Consider the following 22,386-nt stretch of genomic DNA (forward strand, 5'->3'; position numbering starts at 1 on the left):
GTTTAAGCTGGTTGAGTGTAGTATCACACTTAGCTGATTTGGGTCAAACCAATTTATGCAACTTCTGCGCCAGAGCCCTTCCTAGTTTAAGTTAAACCAGAGTCCCCCAGCATCCCAGAATGCTTTTCAGCTCTGGGCTGGGCTGCCTGTTGTAGACAGAAGAGCAGGCTCTGCTCCTCTGTTCTCTAGCTGGAGCAGGGGCGGGGTATGGCCAGACACTGGTTGGCATGGCCCCCGAGGCAAAGGCAGCAGGGAGGGAGCTTATTTCCCCCTCCCTCCCCTCTCTCGCTGGGGGACTGCAGCCAGGGTCAGCCTGGTTGGGGTGTAGCAACCCCTGTCAGCCCTCCCTCCCTCCCCCTCCCATCTGCAGCCTGAAGCAAAGGAGGAGTGGGAGGGGGATTTAATCTCCCCCTCTGTCCCCTGTCCTACCAGCAGCCTGGGTCTACCTGGCCAGGGCGGAGCAGTGGCACAGCCCCTGTCAGCTATTCCCCCACTCTCCACTCCAGTGGCAGGGAAAGGAGCGAGGCCAGATCTGGCCGGCATAGCCCCACCATCTGCCTGCCTTGCCAGTGGCTGGGGCTGGGGGACTGATCCTGGATGGAATGCAGGTACTGATGAGTGGATGCAGAGGGGCCATCCTGAGCTGGGCTGCAGGGGCCAGGCCCTTTCCAGGAGGCTGCAGCTTGGGAACTGCGTGGCCAGTTTCATGGACCGCAGCTGCCACGCCGCCTGCCCTGTGCTGCACCCAGTGGCTGCAGCCACATCACAAGCTGCAGGGTGTCCAGGTTCTGCCCCCCTTGCCTCCACTTGCCGTTGCTGTGGCTGCTGCTTCCCCTTGCCCCTGCTGTGCGCCACTGTGCCACTCTGCGTGGGTGGATGGGAAGCTTTAGCTTTGCGGCTTCTGCCCGGGGAATGGAGCTCCGACTCTAGCTTTGGCTGCTTTCTACCTGCTGCGCCCACCCACAGGGGTTGTGCATTGTGCTGGGCAGGCAGAGGGGATCGAAGGCAGCCAGAGCTGGAGTCAGATCTCCATGCTCTGGTCAGAAGTCATGGGGCTGAAGCTCTCCCTGCCCCGAATGGCACTATGTTGGGCAGCAGGAGCTGCAGCTGGAGTGAGGGGAGCAGAACAACCCTGCTGGGCCAAGCCAGCTTCCCCTCCCCTCCAGGGGCTGCTCCCCCTTCCACTCCTGCCCCTGCTGCACCACTACAGGTGGCGGGGTGGGGAGGGAGGGGGTGGGCTTCAGCCCAGGGCATGGAGCTCTGGCTGCCTTCTGCCTGCTCTGCCCTCCCACAGGGGCTGCTCATGGTGCCGAGTGGGTAGATGGCAGCTGAGAGCTGGAATCACTGGAGGTGAGGGGAAACTGGTTTGGCCTGGTGGGGCTGTTTTGTTCCCCTTACCTCCAGCTGTGGCTCCTGCCGCCCTGCAAAGCTCTGGGTTGGGGGGAGCTTCAGCCCCAGCACTTGGAGCTCTGGATCTAGCTCCAGCTGCCTTCCATCCCCTCCACCCACCTGGCGTGATGAGCAGCCCCTGCCATGTGGGCACAGCAGATAGAAGGCAGCTGGAGCTCCATGACTTGGGCAGAAGCCGCTGGGCTGAAGCTTCCCACCTGCCCACCCAGAGCAGTGGAGTGCAGCATAGCAGGGGCAGGTGAGGCAGCTGCCATGGTGGTGGCAGCTGGAGGTCAGGGGTGCAGAACAGCCCTCCTGGCCCCGGCAAGCCCACAGCTTGTGATGCAGCTGCAGTTGCCAGGTGCTGTATAGGGCAGGGGTTGCAGTTGTGGCTGCAGTGGGTGGCTGCTGGGCTTGGGGCTTCCCAGTGCCTCCAAGCTGTCTGGGCAGCCTGCTACCCGGCCAGCCCCCACCCATGCTGCCAGGCTGGGCTGTGTCAGAGCCACAGCTGCTGGGAAGGGGCCTGTTCAGCCAGCTGTGGCTTCGTGACAGCCCCCAGCCCAAGCTGTAGCCTGCTGGGAAAGGCCCAGCCCTGATGGCTCAGCCCTGTCAGCACCCGCAGACTGGCTCAGCTCAGTCCCGTAGCCACAGCCCTGGGTGGATAGCAGGGCCATGCTGGCCAGGCCCTCCTGTCACCCAAGCAGGAGCAGAGGGGAAACTGGCTGCTGCCAAAGGGAAGGGAGGGCTGCTTTAGTGCCCCCCTGGCTTCTAGCCTGAGCCACTATAGGCATGTGCCTGCATTTCCAAAATTAAAAGTGAATGTCTTTTCACTTGCAAAGCGGTTCAATTTTTGCAGGTTAGTCTAACCTGCAAAGTTTGAAATAATTTAGGCTCCAGCTTTTTGAATGTCTGTCCCTAACCCTTAAGTTAGAGCTAATGTGGTGATATTGCTAAAAACTAGAGGGCACTCACAGCACTTAACTGACCCAGTTCTGATGGGATAACTTCAGAAGTGCTTTGGCAGGACCTACCCCAGAAAATCTAGTAATGACCATCCTGGCTGCTAAAAAGGGTATATAGCTAAATATGAATCTTGTTATTGACAGATCCTCTGTCTACTCCATATGATAATCATGTTATTTTCAGTGCTATCTATTTCATATTGCTGTTGATGTTTATTTTAGCGAATCAGCCCATGTTGTATATTGACTTTATATCCAAATAACAGTCCAAGAGGAATGAAAAACGGTTTATGTACAATTTGTAGTGGATCAGCCTCCTGAGATGTCATGTCCTATATTTTAATTGCAAAGGGCAGCCAGTAGTTGTTTCCTGGTAACCTTTTCCAGTCCCACAGTACATATAAGAAATTTTGTAGTGGGTAGTATATTTCTCTGTAGACATCTTTGGCAATCAGCTTCCTATCTAAAGGAGATTTGGTGCTTATATTTGTGAGGGCAATTCATAGCTTTTCATTTGTTTCACAGGAGTTGTCTTGGTGCTAATGAGACTCAGAGTAATTTGAGTGGAGGAGAGAACCGAGTGCAAGTCCTGAAGACAGTGCCAGTTAACCTTTCCTTAAACCAGGATCACCTGGAGTCTTCCAAAAGGGAGTACAGCACAAACGTATCTGGGAGCCCAACGCAGGTTTCTGCAACTGGAATTACTGTGGTAAAGGTAGAAGAGTTCACCCCAGTCTTTATGGCCCCGCAAGTTCATTATACAAGAGGAGAAAATGAGGAACACCGTGGGGTTATCTTTGAACAGACTCAGTATGAAATGCCCAACATTGCCCCCCATACAAACTATCTCAAAGATGACCAGCGTAGTACTCCTGATAGTACTTACAGTGACACTTTCAAAGACGGAGGAACAGAGGTAAGATTTTTTTTTTTTTTCATTTGTGCATTAGTATCTATTGAAAAGATTTAAATAAAATAAATGGCATTTGGTATGTTTTAGCTGTCTGGCAGAGAGCTGGGAAGGCAAGATGAATATCATTGGCTGTCTAGCAAATTCTCCAACTCACAGCATTTTTCCTGGTCTCTCTCCTGATACCGTCTTTCTTAAGGACAGCTTGGCTTTATTAAAATGACCACTACTGATGGGGGGGAATACAGAGAGCATTACATAGCTTCAGTCCTACTGAACATCATTGGGGATTTTGGCAATTTTGAAAGAGGGCAAGTTAACTGTTGACAGGCTGTGGCTTCACTGCTATTCAAGACAATGAGATGGCAGCCATTTTGAAGGTGAGCAATATTTTTTGAGGATATTTTCAGTTGTGAAAAAGTTTGGCAAAAAAATTACCCTGCATCCTTAAATAGGTCACTACAAAAAACACCTATTGCACCAGACCTACTTGTCAAAGAGGGAAGAGACAAACTAGGATTACAGGGGTAAGTGCAGGTGAATGTAGAGATTGAAGGGTAGAGGGAAACAGGTAGGTGAGGATGTGTCTCAAGGAAATAATGAGATTAGGAGAGAGCAGTTGGAGGGTACGTTTACACATTAATTAATGCACCATAATTATAGCGCATGATGTTTATTACCTGAAATAACAGGTACAAACTTAATGTGCCGTAATGTATGCTACTGTGCATTAGTGCAGATGAATGGGGTTTTTTTATATTAACATTCATTAGACTAAGTCTACTGCATATTAGTGCAATAGAATGGTTTTTGCCAGCCGTGTTAATGCGCGGTAGTATTAGTTTGCTCATTAAGTGTCTTGTGTAGACATGCCTGGAGTGTATGTATCAGTGCCTTCTTTGTATTGTCCTGATGATGCAAAGCAGCTGTGAGTCCAATTAACTGGTGGCTGTTTTGTGCTGCTCCAGTGACATAAGTTAGCCTGATGGTAGTGGTGAATCTGACCCCAGAGATTAAAATTTAAAAAAATAATTGAAGGTTGAAATGATCTGTCACATCATTAGAAATATAATGTGGTAAAATTCTTTTTGGGTGTTCTGTTCATTATATGAAACTATTAGTAATTTAACCAAAAATCAGGTACAAGTTGCATTAAGTTACAGTTAAGGTTAAGTATTTGAGTAGTTTAGGGAGAAGAAAAGAATACAGATATGTTGTAACCATCCTCCAAAGAAACCTTAAAAATCCAGGAAATTCAGAGTGCAGATTAAACAGTAAAAGATGTCCAAATGCATTAAGATATGGAAATGCTCATTCAGGTCACCAGTGAAGTCTTAGTTCTGCTCTATGTTGACAGAATGAGGTACAATTTATGAACAGGGATCCGGGTTTTCCATTTCCTACAGAAAAATGGAGAAAAATGTTGTTTTCCCCTTTACCCAAGGAAAACATGGCTTTTTTTATTTTAATGGAGAAACCCATGGATTTTGCACTTTTGCAAAGAGCTCTCAGGCTGGCAACTCAGAGCAACTCTTCAGGCTAGCAGAGTTCCATCCTGCAAGGGGCTGGGGGTGTGGTCAGGCAGGGGACACCATGAGCATGTATAAGTACATGGCTGCCAGGCAACCTGGAGAGGATCTCCCACAGGCAAGTCTGGTGGGAGTGGGGATTGAGGCCCCCAAAGGGAGGGAGGGAGTTGGGCAGGGCTGGGACTGCTGCCTAGCTGGGGGGTGCATGGAGTTTGGGGCCCAGAGCTGGAATGCATGGCCCCTGTGGGGGTGGGGGCGGGGTAGTGTGGGCTGGCTCCCTGCTGCAGTGCACACTTCCAGGGAGAAGGAGGGATCAGTGCCCCCCAGATCTGTGTGCGGGGTGGAGGCGGGTGCAGGCTGCCTGTTGCGGGCTTGGGCTCCCTGACCTATTGTCCTCCCCTGGGGCCTTCATGGCCCATTGGGTGCAACCCGGTGCTGCAGGGCAGAGTGGGGCCACAGTGGAAAGCTTTTTGCCATTGCAGACTCTGTGCTGCCCTGGCGATGCATCTCCTGTGTGCCCCACAGCAGGGGACATAGCCCCACGCTGCTGCATGGGCAGGGGACATGTTGCCAGGGCAACGTGGAGCTTGCAGAGGTAAGAAGCTTCCTTGCGTGGCCCCGTTCTGTCCAGTGCCAGGTCGCACCGTCTGGGCTGTGGAGGTCCTGAGGGAGGGCAGCAAGGTGGGGAGCCTGAGCCTGTACCAGGCAGCCTACTTCCACTCCCACCGTGTGCACACACATCTGAGGGGCATTGGTCCCCCCAGGAGTGCATGCAATGGTGGGGAGCCAGCCTCACCCCACCACTGCAAGCCCGCAGTGGGCAGGCAGCAGGGAGGGTAGCTGGGATCCACATTGTGCTCCCTGCAGCAGCCCCTGCCTCCTGTGGGCGGCAGCTGAGGCTCAAGTGCTGCTGCTGGAAGGGGCGGGGGGGGGGGGGCTGCAGACCCAGGTTCCTGGCCCTATAGCCCTGGCATGTGGGGGCCTCTTCTGGCAGGGCTGGGCGGGCAGGGGACTGCGGGTGGGTGGTGGGCATGAGCGGCGGGCAAGGGGAGGGGAGTGAGAGAGGCCTGAACACGCATTCTGTGAGCGAAGGGGGCAGGGGGAACTCTGATTTTTCATGATAAAAACACCAAAATCAAATAACAAATGATATAGGTATTTAGAATTTATTTCACTATAATGATTGAGGCACTGGTAGGCTTCCAAATTGGTTTAAAATTGTAAATATATCAAGAAAATATTGTGTTCAACTGATATCTATATTTATATCATGGCCTTTCATTTTAATCATGGATTTGGGGGGTTTAATCTTTTAAATTTAGTTTTATTTTTTTAAATCGGAGAATTTGTAATTTATCAGGGAAAACCAGGATCCATGTTTATGAAGAAATCTAACACACCTTTAAAAAATTCAGTTTAATCTAATCTGAAACCACAAACCACATTATGTATTCAGGCACAGCCTTGTTATCATACGGCTTCAGCTGCTATGCTGTGCTACTGGTAAATGCTCTCTTGTAGGCAAGGCTGTCCTTAGGTGGGGGCAAATTGGGGTGACTGCTCTGGGCCTTGCACTTTGTGGGGCCCTGTGGAACTGGGCAGTGCAGCCGTGGTGACTGTGCACCGCTGCATGCTTCATGTCCAGCTGCTCACTCCCTCCCCACTGCCAATGGTGGCGGCAGCTTCTTTGGGTCCAGGGTGTATGGGATCGGAGCTGGGGCAGGGCCCAACATGGGCTGATTTGCCCCAGGCCCTGCACCCTGCTTGGGTTGGCTCTGCTTGTAGGATCCAGGAAATAATGGGAATATTTACACATGCTCTGGGAGCTGCCGCGGCGGCAGGGGGAGGTAGGGAGGGGGAAGGCAGCATTTTAATTAGCAAGCCATGCTAATTAGAAGCACCTGAGCTTCATGTGTATCAGCATCCTCCATGCTGAAACTAAAGGTGCTTTAAACTAAAATTCATCGAATGAGCTTTTAGTATAAAATGCCCCGTCGCCATTTTTCAATGCAGGGATGCTGATACACGTGACGCTAAATTCTGTTGGAGTGCGTTTATTTCCATGCTCCAGCAAACTATTAATCGAGTCTGTTCTGACACGCTGGATTTCCAGCGTGTCAGAGATGGCTCCCTGCACGTCTGTAGGAGCCCAGTGTGTATGTGGGATTCCCCCAGGTTAATGCTCGACAGTGCTACTACATGTTACAGTGCTACTATATGTTACTGATGCTGTGAATGCATATTGACCGAATGCTTAATCCTTCCTGTACACAAAGTGCTGTAGAATGTACAGAATTTAAAAAATAATCTTGTTTAAAAAAAAATCATACATATGTCCTAGGGTATCCCAGGTGAAGTATTACAACATCTGTGATGTTTTATCATATGCTTTTAAAAAAAAGCATACTGTCATGCTATGCATTTAAAACAAAGCATTACACAGTTTCTGCTGTAACTTATATGCATGGCCTAGTTCTAGAACATTTATGCACACAAGCAACTCTGCACATGTAATTGTTCCCACTGAGAGCAATGGAACTACTCAAATGCAATGACTTTCCTGAATACACTTAAACAAAGACCCATTCTTAGATGATTCTATGGAATTGTAGAGATCGATGTGAAGACTCATATTGGTAACAACTGTGTGAAATGAAAAGGTCAGGATCCTAACGTCCCAAGTGGGAAAAGCAAGTATGCTTTTTGAAAAACCCAAACTTTTCTCACCAATAACATTTCTTGCTCATATTTCATTGATCTGTTGTTTGGGTATAAATACAAATATTTTGCACATGTGTGGAAATGACTTTCTTACCATTCAGAAAAAGTTTGATTTTAGATTTATTTTGCTGAGCTAAAACCAGAATCAGTTGAATTATATTTAACATGCCTTTATAAATAATAGTGCCATGAGAGTAGTAAAATAATATTGTTATAATATGATAACAATAAGCATTTATTTTACTTGAATGTTGCCCTATTTTTATTAAGGGTTTATTTAAAAGTGCCCAGATATATTACTTAAAATCTATCTTAGATTCAACACGGTTGCTTTTGAAGGTTAATAGTATACTAATTTTAATATAGAAATATTGTGTTAATTTAAAATATGATTGCTATTTAAGGATGTTAATTTCTATGTATATTGTGGGCATCAGTATTCCAAGCCATACAGCAAGAAACTAGAGCAAATGATGATATTAAAAAAAAACAAAAACAAAAAAAACAAGACTAGTCAAATGCAAATCTAAAACCACTATTGTACTATGAGGAAAAGGTTGTGCAATGAAAAGACTGTAAACTGAAATTTTCTATGAGGTGCTGTTATCATCTGACAATCTGTAGGTCTGTGAAGTCAGTCCCAGTCCAATTCCTCATGGTAGATTCTGAATGCCACCATATACCACCCAATTACTTAATTTTCACTCTTGACTGATTGGGAATAGGGGCTTAAAACACTTTAATGCGTGGACTGAGGCTCTCAGTTCAGGACCAAATGTAATAATTAAGAACATTCTCAGTAGCAGTGATTGTACTTAGAAAGAGACCATTTTGTACTCCTAGATGTCCTGATTTTGAGGACCTGTATGGCTCTGAGTATGGAGAAAGTAAAGAGAGTAAGGGGGAACAGCAGTTTTTGTGGGCATTTCTTACCATCTCTGATCTTAGATTTTTCCCTTCCTAGCAAATCCATGGTCATTCACTTGTGCTCACTTACCAGCCCCAGATTTCTGCCATCTGAGGAGATGATTGGGTTTTCCATGAAGCCAGATTCGGAGCTGTCTGGCCCCATATACTACCTGACAAAAATTTCTCTGTATGAGTGAATGGTCTAGCTCAGTGGTGTTCAACCTCTGGCCTATGGGCAAAATCTGGCCCACAAAGCTGTCATGTGACCCATGATTTCCCCATAGATCTGGGAATCTAGTGGCGGGGGGGATAGGCCATGGTGGCAGCGTTGTCACTCCCCTGCTGCCAGATTTCTAGACCTGTTGGGAGTCCTGTGGGCCAGGTAATGGGGCTCAGTGTGCTAGATTACACTGATCACACTGGCCATGGGGCCAGTGGGTGGGATCACTTTGTGGCTGGATCCAGCAAGTAGGGCTGGGATGGCACATGGCCAGATCTAGCACATGGGATTGTGCCAGCATGCCAGATCATATGTGTGAGCTGGTTCTTTACATGGGGTCCAGCCTGCAGAATGGCCCCTTGTCATTCATTCAGTCCACAGGGCTAGAGGTTTGAGCATTACTGGTCTAGCTTTTGTGAAGATAGCTTCCAAAGCAGGGTGGATTTGATTTAAACCAAATCAATTTAAATCACAGTTTTAATCACTGGTTAGGAGGCCCTTATTTAATTATTGTTTTCTACAAAAAGTGCATTCTTGTTGTTTGATATAACCTTAAGACACATTATTCACAACTCAGAGACAGATGTAAGGTTTCATTTTTAGAAGGTACACACTATACATTTTAAAGCAGCGATTTATTTTGATACTTTTTCAGAATAATTTTGCAGCTACATTAGAAAACTGAATTATGATTTGTTTATTTTATTTACCAAAGCTAATTGAAGCAGATACTTGTGAAGTTATTGGGAGGTGAACTATCTCCAATTCACTAGATTAATCATGGATATTTGGGGGATATTTTTGCCACACTGTATTAGAAGGACATCAAATGAGCACTGCAGCCATATTTTATTAGCCTGGGGCTTTCTTTACTTTCTTCTAGATTTCTTCTCATCTTTTGAGTTCTTCTCTCTTATGGCCTGACAAGGCTGCTGCCATGATTAGTTTTCCTTTCTACCTTACCATTCCCTTACTAGATCTCAAATCAATGGAGAGGCTATACTCAGAAACATATCCCTCCAGACTTCCGGAATATTCTGCACAAAATATTTTGCTTTTGTTTCTATTTCCCCTCCCTCCTTGCATTTATCTCCAGATTCATCTTCCTTGCCCAGACCTATTCCATCACCAGCAATTCTTTATTCATTTCACTTTTTGAAACTTTTACACTTTTAGAGAGAGGTGAGGGCTTGACTCCGTGTACGTAAACTTGCAGAGAGACGAGAGGGCTGATGGGTAGGTAATCGGGTCTGTTATCTCTCATCTCCATATACTGCTGTTAACAAGGATGTTATTATCTCTGGAGACACAAAACCAGTCTGAGAACTGAAACTAAGCATCACAGAGATGCTTAATGGGATCTTCTGACTGAGCACTGAGTCCCATTGGGCAGAGTGGCTTTCTTTAATCTTTACTAATCTATAGAGGAGCCACTGGGAACCCCATAATATTGGACCCCTAATATAGTCTGTGGCCTGTTGTGACCTATTCATGAAACTTTTCTAAAAAGGTTACAAGAATATATTGTCTTAAATAGTATATAATTAGAAGTTATAATCCCTTTTCCATCGTGATATCCTTTGAGCATTAACATCTATTTTTACATATACATAGGTTTATTTTTTTAAAAGCATCTAAAAATACAATTAAATAAAAAAAATCTGATTCAAATTAAAAAATCCAATTTTTTAATTTCTTTTAAAAAAAAAAAAATTTGATTTTTATCCACCCTGCTCCAGAGGTGACTCGCTGCAGGGCCATCTTATCAAGTTTGTAGAGGCTCAGCTTGAAACAAACAAGCCTGAGAAAAAGATTTGCTGTTCGCCTTTGTCTCCAAAAGTTGTTAGCTCTGAAATATGATGATAATATATGGTCCCATGGTTAATTCTTGCAGCTCTGATAATTTAAAAAAGAGTCTCTAATTCCGGTGCTGATCCAGTGTGATAGAGTGTAATGACAGGATTTGGGGGTTGGATGCACTGAGCCAGCAGGTTTCTGTTGCAGGCTTCAGGAACAAGAAACTGCCCAGAAACCGTGACGGGAGCTGCTGCCCCCATCATGTTTGCTCCACCTTCACCGCTCCAGGGGTGGGGGCATGGCCAGAACCTGGCCGGCAGGGCCCTTTAAGCAGGGGGCAGGGACGGGGGTTATCTCTGCCTCCCCTCCCTGAGACTGGAGGGAGGGAAACAGCGGCTGGGGCAGGCAAACCCCACTGCAGTGCTCTGGAGGCAGAGGGGGGAATAACCCCTCTCCTTGCTCCCTGGCTGGTGTCTGGCCCCACCCCAGCCTGGCTGCTGGAACAGTGAGGGTGGAGCGACTGTGACAGGGGCAACAGGCCATGTCACAGTGTCCAAGAGTGCAAGCTCCTTCCCGGTGGTGGGGCGGGGGGTACTGTGGGTGGGGGGTGGAGAAAGCTGCTGCAGACTAGTGGCGATGGTGGTGCTAGGGAGGCTTGAGGGGCGATGGCCCCCTTCAAGCCCCAGTGCTACCGCCCAGCCCATGTACTTCATGTCAGCTCTGACCCCTGCTCATGGCTCCCCGCACTGGGGAGAGGCTCTCACTGCCCAGACATCAGGGCAGGGGTTGCAGCCCTGTCAGGGCCTGCCCCCTTGCCATTCCACGATCAGAGCCAGGGCATAGCCAGAGCCCGGACAGCAGTGTCCCTTTGGTGAGGGAACAGGGAGGGGGTTATTGCCCCCCCCTCCCACTGGTGTCTAGCAGAGGGGGCAGAAGAGGCCTTACCCAATCTCTTATCCTATGCATAGAATGAGTGGCAGCAGCGGTGGTTGGGGTGGGAGACTGCACTGTGGTCGTTCGGGGATGGAGGGGGAATAACCGCCCCCCCCGACTCAGGGGCCAGCCCTGCCCCAGCCCTGCTGGTGCAGCAGCAAAGGGGAAGCACCTGGCAGACCCTGGTCCAGGTCTATGCAGGTGGGACAGGGAGGCGGGAATTAAACCTCCCCCCTCCCGGCCAGTTTACTTGGAGCTACTGCTGGGGCAGTCACTTCAGCACCCGGCAGAGACATGAGGGTTCCCACTTGTGGGGTGGGGGAATAAACCTCTTCCTTGCCCCCTTCCCAGGCCCAGTGTCTGGCCAGACCCCTGCTCCTGCCTCTCTCTGCTCTGGCTGAGGAGCAGAGGAGTGGTGCCAGCCCTGCTCCGGTGAAGCAGAGAGCCTCACCCAGAAGGCATGCCTGGGTGCTGGGGGATTCTGGTTTAAGTTAAACTACAAAGGGGTCTGGGATAGACATTGCATAAACCGGTTTGAGCTTAATCAGTTAAGTCTGATACTACATTCAACTAGGTTTATTTCAAACTTATTTCGGTCATTTTGAAACTGGTTTATGTACACTGAACTTATGTTCTGTTACAGGTTTAAACCAGTTTCTGATCACTTAAACCGGTTTAGGTGTAATATTTGTCCATAGCCCAAGAGGTCCAGTCCAGCCTGAGGTAGCCTGAAGGATCAGATGGCACACAGCTGTACCAAGTCACCTGTCTGCAGCCCTTCAAGCTGACTCTCTACACACTTGATAAGACAGCCCTGGAGCAGGTCACCTTTGTAAGCCCTTCCTCTATAGCCCTTCTGCTGTGTTTATCTCGCTGCAGAAGGGCCAGGTGTCTGCAGTGAGAGTAAATGCAGATAGCTTGAGCTCTTTGGGGAGGCATCAGAGAATTGTAGCCCACACTAAAGGGCTGGGTACACAGGAGCGAAAGGTTACTTAGCTCTGGGAATAGGCTTAAAAAAACAAACTGAAGTTCACTAAACAGTGAAGGGAAGAGGTGCCGAGGACTGTGCAATAGGTGGCAGACTGAGCTAGACAGCATCCAAGCCAGTCGATAGGAAATGCTGGAGAGAAGGATATGTCTGAAATCCTCTTTCTCCCAGATGTAGGCACCTACTTGAAGCTAATGGTGCCAGTATAAGACTGGGTTTCCTGCTCTTAAGTTAAGTTCTTTGGGTACAGATGACTGGCTTACTCACCACCCAGCTTTATTTAATAGCCTAGGATGTGGAACTCCTGGATTATAGTTTCTTCTCCGCCTGAGGACTTTAAAACCTACATCTCCCACATCCCAGGACATTGCCCAAACCCAAAGCTGTAGGGAAGACTGAGTTAAGGCCATTTTCCACCTTTCCTGGTAAAGCTGGGCCACTGTGCAATCAAGAATGCAAGATTCATGGAGCTGAACAGAGAACAAATAAGGGGCATCATGACTTGATAGCCCAGTGATAAGAACACTTCCTTGGGAGAAAAGACTGGAACTCCAGACTGTTCCTGCATTTTATCCAATGACTGCAAAATGCATTGAATGTTTAACACCAGCTCACAAAACTTTTGAACTTTACTAGTAACCAACGCTTTCTTTTTCTGCACACTTGTATTTAAACATAAAGTTTAAACCAGTTCTAAAACTTGTATAACTTGATGATTCTCAAGACAAAGGAGGCTGTGTCATAAAACAGAGTTAAAAATAAAAATTCAAGAGATTTAATGAGCCCTCAGTGAATCAGAAAGACTTTAGAAAATCGAAGAAGAAACAGCAAGGGTCTCGTATCTCATGGTACAACATGAATTGTTCTGTTCAGTAATGCGGTGCATGGATCTTTGCTTAATCCTCAGTCTCATAATTTAGTCTCTTGAAAGAGTAACTTTTCTTATTTTTGCATCTGATTCATTTTGTAAAGCGATTATGTTATTATCCTAACATAATCTTGTATTACAGGCAGAATGCTTCCTTAGCCTATGTCCCTCCAAATCAGATGGTTCAGTTATATGATTTTTTTTATGAACATTAGAGTGTTGCTTGTAGAGGAGAATTAAAATTTAGATGCATGCAAACATTTTTAAACACAAAACTCTGTAGAACTTTTAATTGTATTTGTGATTTAGGACACGCAGTTGAGAGCAATGCCTGTTTTCACAGGTTTCTTTTTAAAAATATGTTAACAGAACAGAAAAAACATCTGCTACCTTACTGATATGCTTCTGTGATGAAATAGCCAGACTGTGACAGAATCCAAATGCTCAGTGTGAATAATTTCTGTCAGCTGTGAAAACTAGGGAACTCCTCTGTCTAACAGGGATCATGAATTTTAAATACCTGAGTTTCCTATAGGAGTTCCCCATCTATAAAAGTTTTAATCTTGTCAGTAACTTTTGCTTATTTTTTTATCAAATAATTCTTATCTTTTATTTATTTCTATAACTTTCAGAAGTATCGTAGTGCATCAGTGGGGGCTGAAGAATATATTTATGAACAAACAGCAAGGTAGGTTACGGGAAACGTTCGTTGCTGATTGGCCTCTTACTAAAATATAACATTGAAAACCAGACTTTACTACCATTAAGTGTGTACTGTGCTTCCCCAGTAACTATCCATTTTCTTTTCATCATGTGCCTGTTGGCTTTTAAAATCAGATTTTCATTGAATTTTGGGGTCTGATTCCCTTCCACTTTGCCTCCATGTAAATTGATGGTAAGTTCACTGGTGTTAGTGGAGTAACACAAATGTAAAATAGTATGAGAAGAGAATCAGCTCCTTGGCAGGTCAAACATAGTGTGTAGATTACCAACAAGTTCATGGAGAATCTTTGCTGCCTTCCAGGATGGAAGGACTTGGTTCAGATATCTAAGACTGCTTAGTCTAGTCCCCCAAGTTTAATTTAACAATGTGTGTTTAACCAAGTCATATCTTTTAAAATCATAAGATGATGAGGAAGCATGTATTTGTATTTGGTTTTATTTTTCTATTACTATGGTTTTCTTAGAGAGCTTTGTCTTGGATGCTGTGGTGCTTGTTTGTTCATTTTGGGCCCTTATACATGAGTGCAGAGGCTGCACTGGAATTTCAGTATGTTGGAGCAGACTTGATTAATCAAATCTGCTGGAGCTCTTGGAGCTGCTCTAATTAAAGTACTGCCCCTCCACTTCTGGAGCACGTGTAAAAGTGCCCTTTGTGTTCCATTTATAGGATGTCTATCACAAACCAGCTATGAGCCCCCATGACCCCCGCCCCCTCCTTGCTCCCCCAGCCCCGCCATGGTTACCCTGCCTGTCTGAGCTCCAGCCCTTTTAAGAAAAAAACCCTGGGACTCACCGCTCCTGCAGTAGCCTTGGGGCTTCGTGGGGCTCATGGAAGAGCCCGCAATGTGGTGGGGGGCAGCAGGTATTGCCCCCCACCAGGCAGGAGTGGTGAGACTAGGGGTTTTCTTGGGTTTTTTTTTTTTTTTTTTTTTTTAAAGGGCTGGAGCTGGGGGGCAGCCATGGGAAGGGCTGGGACAGTGGGAGGGTGGGTTGGGGGGCTTGTGCAGAGCCCTCCATGCAGCAGGGGGCACTGGGGATTGCCCCCCCTGCCTGGCAGCACACGGTGATTTGTGGCTTTTTGTTTCAAAGTGCCGGGAGCTGGGGCCGGTGGGGCAGTTGTTGCCAGGGCTGGGAGAGTGGGTGGGGGATGGGCCTGGGTGATTTGGAGATTTGGTAGCAATCAAATCGATTTGGGACAGTGATTCAAATCATTGAATAAAGTCGGGGGCACTGGGGATTGCCCCCCCTGCCTGGCAGCACACGGTGATTTGTGGCTTTTTGTTTCAAAGTGCCGGGAGCTGGGGCCGGTGGGGCAGTTGTTGCCAGGGCTGGGAGAGTGGGTGGGGGATGGGCCTGGGTGATTTGGAGATTTGGTAGCAATCAAATCGATTTGGGACAGTGATTCAAATCATTGAATAAAGTCACTGTCCCCTGAATTGGCCGAATCAGAAGCACATACTAGCTGCTTCGCACAGGCCTACAAAACAGTACCTGTAATGGACCAGAGCTAGTTTAGTCATTGACTCATAAAGGCAATGATCCAACAGTATACCCAAGCACATGCTTAGCTAAGCATGGGAGCAGTTCAGTTTGATATAATACTCAGATGCTTAAAATTAGGCAGAAGCATAAGTGTTGTCCTGGATCCGGCCCCTTATACTTTATTTCCATGGTCTGGCTTTTTTTTAAGGGCCCAGTCCTTCTCTTGAAGGCAAATTCAGAACACCCATTCATTTCCCTGGGATTGGGACTCAGTCATTAGACAGAGGGTATTTTTGAAGTAGATCTGCAGAAAAGATTGACTTATCCTGCATTAGCTATTTATGAACTGAAGAGTGTTTGCATTCTCTGGAGGTGAAAACCTTTATCGTAAGAACAAAGAAGGACAGCTTCTGGTGATATCCTGTTTAGAAAGGACATGCTGCTCTACTGTGAATTGCACAGACTTCTGCCATGTTCCATAATGCTGTGTGCAGAAATGAATGCCTCAGATTCAAAAAGCTAATAAAAATGAAAGCAATTTTAGGGTCTGATGCAAGGCCCATCAAAGTCAGTGACAAAGTATTCACTGAATTCAAAGGGCTTTAGATCAGAGCCATGGTGAAATTCAAAACAGGATTAGAAAAGTTTATGACTAATAATTGCAATTGCATTTACTTGGGTAAAAATGCTTAATGATAGCAGTCCTCATGCTTCAGGGCATGAACTGATTGCTAGATGGTATCAGGAAGACATTCCCCTTGTGTTTTAGTCCAGGTATTGCACAATTGGCCAGGTGCAGTTTGTCTGGGATTTTTTTTTTTTTAATTTAATGTTGTCCAAAACATTCAGAATAGGAAACAGTCAAAACAGGATACCAACCTGTTGCAAATGGACTGTTTGTCAGGTCAGTTATGACACTTCACAGTAACACCAAAGTAGTGTAAACTAAAGGGCTCTTAATATAAATGTGAAGTATCCTTATAATATAAAGATAATATATTGGATATCAATGAAGCAAGATATTTTTTTTTTTTATAAAAGTTTTGTTTGTTAGACATTTAGCTAATATTTTTTTTTAAGGCAAACATAATCAGAACACCTTAATTAAACCTTAATTTTACAGTTCAAATTTATTTCTAAATTAAGTTGACTTTACACAAATTTTGGAAGTTCTTGTGCTGGAGGAGGAAAGAAGGATCCAATGAAGAATTTTTTTCACCTATTTAAGTAGGATTTGAAAAGATATCTTGTTGTACTAACATTTTAATTTTTTTTTCCTTTTTTTAATGTGGTTGGTACAAGTTACAAAAAAAAAAGTTTTGCTGTATGTCCTTTTCCATCTTACCTAACCTCTTGGCATGTTTGTCTGAGACTAGTGTCCTTGAAATGCTAACCTTTTAGATTAGCACATGCTTTGCCTTTGGCTCCAATTCAGTAGTGTTTTAATGCTTTGCTGAATGAAAGCCTTTGTAAATATACGATTTTCTTCAGCATGCAGTGTCATCCTGCAAGTGTCTTTTTGTATTAAGTGGTGTGGTGGTGGCTATAGATGTATTTTGAAAGGAGCATTTATTCAGCAAGTTAATATCACTGTTTTCTTTCAGAGAGATGTTAGCGCTGTTGGAATGATTTTACTAGATTGCCGTAACAGTATTGGTGGATTTTGATGGATATTTTTCTGGGGTGATTGAGTTCAGAGAAGGACAGGATTCTCAGACTTTTCATAGTGAACACCACTTATCAAAGCACAACCACTTTTTTGGAATAGCTCCTTCTGAAATTCCAATTTTGATTTGGTAACATCACTAATATGTGTTAGCTAGGGGTTTATTTATCCATTATTATTATTAATCAGCTATGCAACTCAGTTAAACTTGGGTAATGTATAGTGTCTGGTTATTTTCTAAAGATGGCTGTAGAACTCAATTCAAATGTACTGTTAAATAATTAGGCCCACTCTCCCCTTTTCCCATTGGCTTCTGCATATGCTGTGCTGTAGGTATTCTGTTCTGCCTGCATACCTATTTGCAGCATCTTCTGTTTTATTCTTATATGGACTTGTCTTTCTGTGACAACTGCAGGTTCAGATGTCCACAGAGGTAACCAAGTTTCTGCTCTTACAGAAAAAAAAATCACCACTTTTTCATGTATATCAGCCCACATTTTCTAGTGGCTCTTTAAGAAAAGCTAACAATGGGGAACCACATTTAAGTTATCTCAGTAGATGTTTAAGTGGGACTTCGATGAGAATAGATACCTAAAGAGTGATTCAATTTGACTTGGTGCCAGCACCCTAAAATCTCATTATGTTCGTAAATCCAGAACATTCTTCAGTTTGGGACTACAGAGTTGGTAAGTGATTGCACTTAAGTGCATTTGTCCATAAGGGGTCCAGGACCAGGAACCTTCACTGCCGGAGTGGCACCCCCTAACCATGCTGCTTGAGCAACAGGCAGCTGCTTGAGCAACAGACAGGGATTTTTTTAAAGTTCCTGAATCAGGTAAAAATTCTCCTCCCTCACTCTCACAACATCCTGTCCCTTCCCTTCTGTTTGTGGTACCTCCCTGTCCCATTCCATTCTCATCCTTGCCCTCCCTACCTACCAATGCCTTTGGGTGCAGGAAGGGGAGACCTACCTGCCACTGTCACCACTGTCCTAGCTGCTTCTGCCCTACTTCAGCCAGGGCTGTGGGAAGTGGCTGTGTGTGGAGCTGGGTTTGGCTTGGGACAGAGGTAGTGACAGGTGGGTTCCTGATCCCTGCATCTGCTCCTGGGCTGATAGGAAGCACCCAGGGGGACCAGGCAAGGAGTGGGACCCTGGGCACCACCACTGCTGCTCCACTGAGCATGGTGGAGAAGGATGGGGGTGAGGATTCTTATCTGATTCCAGGACTTAAAATATTCCTGGCTGCTGCTCCCACAGTATGGTCCATAGGGACGGGGTGCAGTCATGACAATGCACCTCCTCTGGATCTGCTTCTGCGTGTCTGTGCAGAAATAACCCAGAGCACTTATTTTTTATGATGATAACTCCTTCCTAGGCTCTAGTGCAGTTCAAATTAGCCCTGGAAGGCAACCAAGCTTTGCTTAAGACCCTGGGAAGGACCATGGTGGTAAGCAATAAAAATGCAACCAGTTCATATCAATATCACTAAATTCAGCTTAAAACTGATGTTAGTGTCATCCTCGTCCTCCTCCCTGTCAACCTAGTTTTAAGTCCTGTACCCAAGAAGTAGGAGACCTAGGTTCTAGGCTTTCCTCACCTGGTGGGGGCTGAAATCTACATTTTCCACTTCCCATGTAAATGGGTTAACAGCAGGAGATAGAATAGGCTAATTGACTGGACTCCACTACTCTTGTTGGATCTGGGCCATTGAAAAATGCACGAGTCATTGGCTAGGGACAGACATTACACAAACCAGTTTAAGTGATCAGAGACTGGTTTAAACCTGTAACAGAACAGACGTTCAGTGAACATAAACCAATTCGAAAATGGCTGAAACTGGTTTGAGATAAACCTGGTTAAATATAGTATCAGACTTAACTGATTTGGGTCAAACCAGTTTATGCGACGTCTGTTCCAGACCCCTTCCTGGATTAACTTAAACCAGAGTACCCCAGCATCCCAGGTGCTTTGCAGTCCTGGGCTTGGGCTCTCTGTTCCACAGCAGAGCTGGCCCTCCCTTCTGCTCCCTGGCTGGAGCTCTGGCAGAGACTGCAGACACAGCAGTGTCTGCCTGGCTTACTCCTGCCTTTCCCCTCCCTGCCCCGGAGTCCCCACTCAAGCAGGGATTCCCCCTCTCCCCTCTCCCACAACAAGGACTGTAGCTATCATGTTGTATGCTACTAATGCTGAGAGGTGTCTGTGTAAGGCAGACAGGTCAAAGGCGGACAGGACAGTATCTGCTTACAGTTTTTTGGAGCTAAAAGAAGAGCTTAAACTAATGAGAGGCTTTTGCTTTCTTGATGGGCTGATAAACACTTTTACTCCCTGTGTAAGTAAATACTGTGCAACTCCCCGCTGGCTCCATTGCTGGTCAGAAGCAGCGGGGGGGATGGACCCCTCCCTAACCAGAGTATCCTGCTGGGGTCTGGCCATGCCTCCCTCAGGTCAGCACTGCAGGCGGGAAGGGAGGCCTGCTCTAGTGCCCCACCTGGCTTCTAGCCTGAGCTTTTGCAGGCATGTTCCTGAATTTCTTCAGTCCAGTGGGGATTCTGTGCAGTTACAAACCGGTTCAGCCTAGCCGGTTAGACTAACTTGCAAAGATTGAATCGATTCGGGCTTTTTGAATGTCTGTCCCTAGCCATAGGGTCAAAAAGACAGAGCTGACTGTGGGCCAGGGCTTAGGACACTTCTGGGAGAGGAGAATCCTGAGTTCTAGCTTCTGCTGCCAGGCTTACTTCTGGTTTTTGTACAATAACTGTGTAATGTAAAAAGCATTAACAGTGCTTGGAGTATGGTCCAGTACCTAGCACTAGCCCTTCCCAGTGGAGTACTTCAGCCACTAGCCTGCAAGGAGAGGCTTTCTTCTGCTTAATCTGATGCCCCATGACTTAGTAGTTGCTATTGGCTACTTCTGAATTGACCTTTGGGGATGCTTAACACTCCCCAGTCTTTGTATACAATACCTGAAAGTCTAAACCTGAATTATTTGTAGGTATCTCTATTTCCCCCTTGGCTGTATTAAAATTCTAGGTGGCTATCTGGGTTTTTTGGGAAGGCATCCGACTCAAAAGTTAGGCAGGATAACATTGAAGTCAAAACACCTACAGAGACAATTTGCATCTGGCCCACAGTCCCTATTCCAAGAGGCTTACAATCTAGTTAGACTTATTGTAATATAAGATCAATGCCATAGATTTAAAGGAAGAAAAATTAATTGAGTTGAGTCAATTAACTTTTTAAAATTCATTATTTACTGTTTCCTCAGATCATTGCCATTTGTTTTGTATAAGTTATTTACCCACACTTTCTGTACTTGTATGAAATATGTACTTAAGCAAAAAAGGAAAATGTCATTTATATTTTGTTTGTGACTCTCTCTCTCTCTCTCTCTCTCTCTCTCTCTCTCTCTCTCTCTCTTTGCAGCAGCACTTTTCAGTATACTCTAGAAGCTACCAAGTCATTGCGTCAAAAGCAGGGAGAGGGACCCATGACCTACTTAAACAAAGGACAGTTCTACGCCATTACTCTGAGTGAGACGGGTGACAACAAGTGTTTCAGACATCCCATCAGCAAAGTCAGGGTATGGCTGATTTTTGTAGAGAAAATAGATTTCTTTAGATACATTTAGGGTGGGATGTGTTATTTTACGTGTGCGAAATGCAGAAAGATTTTGCTGGAATGGTTAGCATGAGCATGGGAAAAGTTATCTGTGACTTGGACTTGTGTTTTGGTTTTTCTAAGTGTTGTCTCACAAGCCAACTAGTTGCAATATAGACTTTCTTAGGCTGTATTTCAGCAAAACACTTTACCACGTGACTTCTCCCGCTGACTTCAATGGAACTACTAATAGTTCAGTAAAGTACTGAATCTCATGATTCATTTTAAACGTGTGCTTAAGTCCAACCCTGTTCAATAATGCATTTCAGCGGGCACTTAAGTGCCACTGAAGTTTAGTGAACTTCAGATATACAAACTCAATCAGGTGTATCTCACAAAAGTTCTTGTGGAGCTGAAGGTATTTTCTAGTTTGTAGGACTGGGCCACTAATTGTAGCATCAAATTCAGAACAAATATGTTACATAACTGCAATCTGTTATTTTATATTTGGTTAAGAAAAATATAACATTTAGGGCAATTTCCACCTTCTCAACTTCTGAAAATAGAACTGCTGCCAGCTAATTACTAACAGCTTAATTCTGGTGAACAGACCAGCTGGCAATGTTTTCAAATAAACTGGTTTTATCCTTATAAGTTTGGAGTGGAAACTGAGCCACAAAGTTGCTGCCTAGAGAACTGCACTCTCTTCTGAAGCTTAAAGCACTGCAAGCCTTTGAAGTAGCAAAGATCTCCCCATATGACTTAACAAAGTACTACAAGAGTGAGACTTAATGACCATGGTGGCATAATCTTATTTTAAACAAGACTTCTATTCTGTGTAGAGGGGAGAGAGTGGGGAACTAAAGCGGAATTAAATAGATCCATTTATTCAGGCTCTCCGATCTTTTGTTGGAGCTGCTAGTGTTTGTGATATGCCCCTCCTTTGCCAGTTTGTGGCCAACACTGTAACCATGGAAGAAGGAAGAAAAGGTAAATATTAATCATATAACAAACTTCAAAACCAAAGTTGATGCAGCTTCTACATTAATATCACGAGCCACTGGATCAGGCCTCAAGGGAACGGCATAGACCTTTATCTGATGTGTAGTTTGAGGAGAATCTTTCCATATTAATGTGGTGGCTATGATGAACCTTTTTTATTTTATAATATTAGACTCCTGGTCATAAGAAGGATGTTTAGGGCTAAGCGTTTTTTAAAACTATGTACCATATTTACTTGGTTCTAAGACAGGGTTTTTTTCTTCATTTAACATGCAGGGGGAGGAAGCCCTTCATTGCAGAATCAAGTACAAGGATTGGGGGGAGAAGCGGCTGCTATGGCTTGGACTTCAGCCCCTACTTAGTGTTGGGACTGGGACCATGATCACAGCTGCCACTCATCTCATCCCCTGCTGCTTCTGCACCTCCCCATCTCTCCCTGCTGCTTCTTTTCCCCATCACTCCATCCACTCAGCCTCCACTCCTCTGTCTACCTGTCTCCTTCCCCACCTTATCTTTGCTCTACGCTGGCAGGCTCTGTCCATACTGCAGCCTGGGACACTGGACATAGCTCCTGTGCAGCCCCACAGCAGTGCTGTATATCATGCATGGCTGTTATGGGGCCATGTTTGACCAGTGCCCTAGGATGCAGCATGCATGAAGCCTGCCAGCATGGAGCAGAGCCTGAGGTA

The 22,386-nt window shown here is 45.6% G+C and overlaps 1 protein-coding gene across 6 annotated transcripts in view; it reads left to right on the forward strand.

Moving 5' to 3' along the window:
• GRHL2 (grainyhead like transcription factor 2) overlaps positions 1–22,386 on the forward strand; it is a 134,346-nt gene that overhangs the window by 30,769 nt on the left and 81,191 nt on the right. For all 6 annotated transcript variants that reach the window (XR_003095394.1, XM_006029281.3, XM_025210732.1 and 3 more), the window contains 3 exons: positions 2,877–3,267; positions 13,859–13,914; positions 20,522–20,678. Coding sequence is in view for 5 of the 6 variants with exons in the window: in XM_006029281.3 (XP_006029343.1) it covers positions 2,877–3,267; positions 13,859–13,914; positions 20,522–20,678 (604 nt within the window). In the remaining variant the exon portion in view is untranslated. The remainder of the gene's footprint in view (positions 1–2,876; positions 3,268–13,858; positions 13,915–20,521; positions 20,679–22,386) is intronic.

The sequence above is a fragment of the Alligator sinensis genome, unplaced genomic scaffold (genome assembly GCF_000455745.1).
Source record: "Alligator sinensis unplaced genomic scaffold, ASM45574v1 scaffold974_2, whole genome shotgun sequence".
Lineage (NCBI taxonomy): Eukaryota > Metazoa > Chordata > Crocodylia > Alligatoridae > Alligator > Alligator sinensis.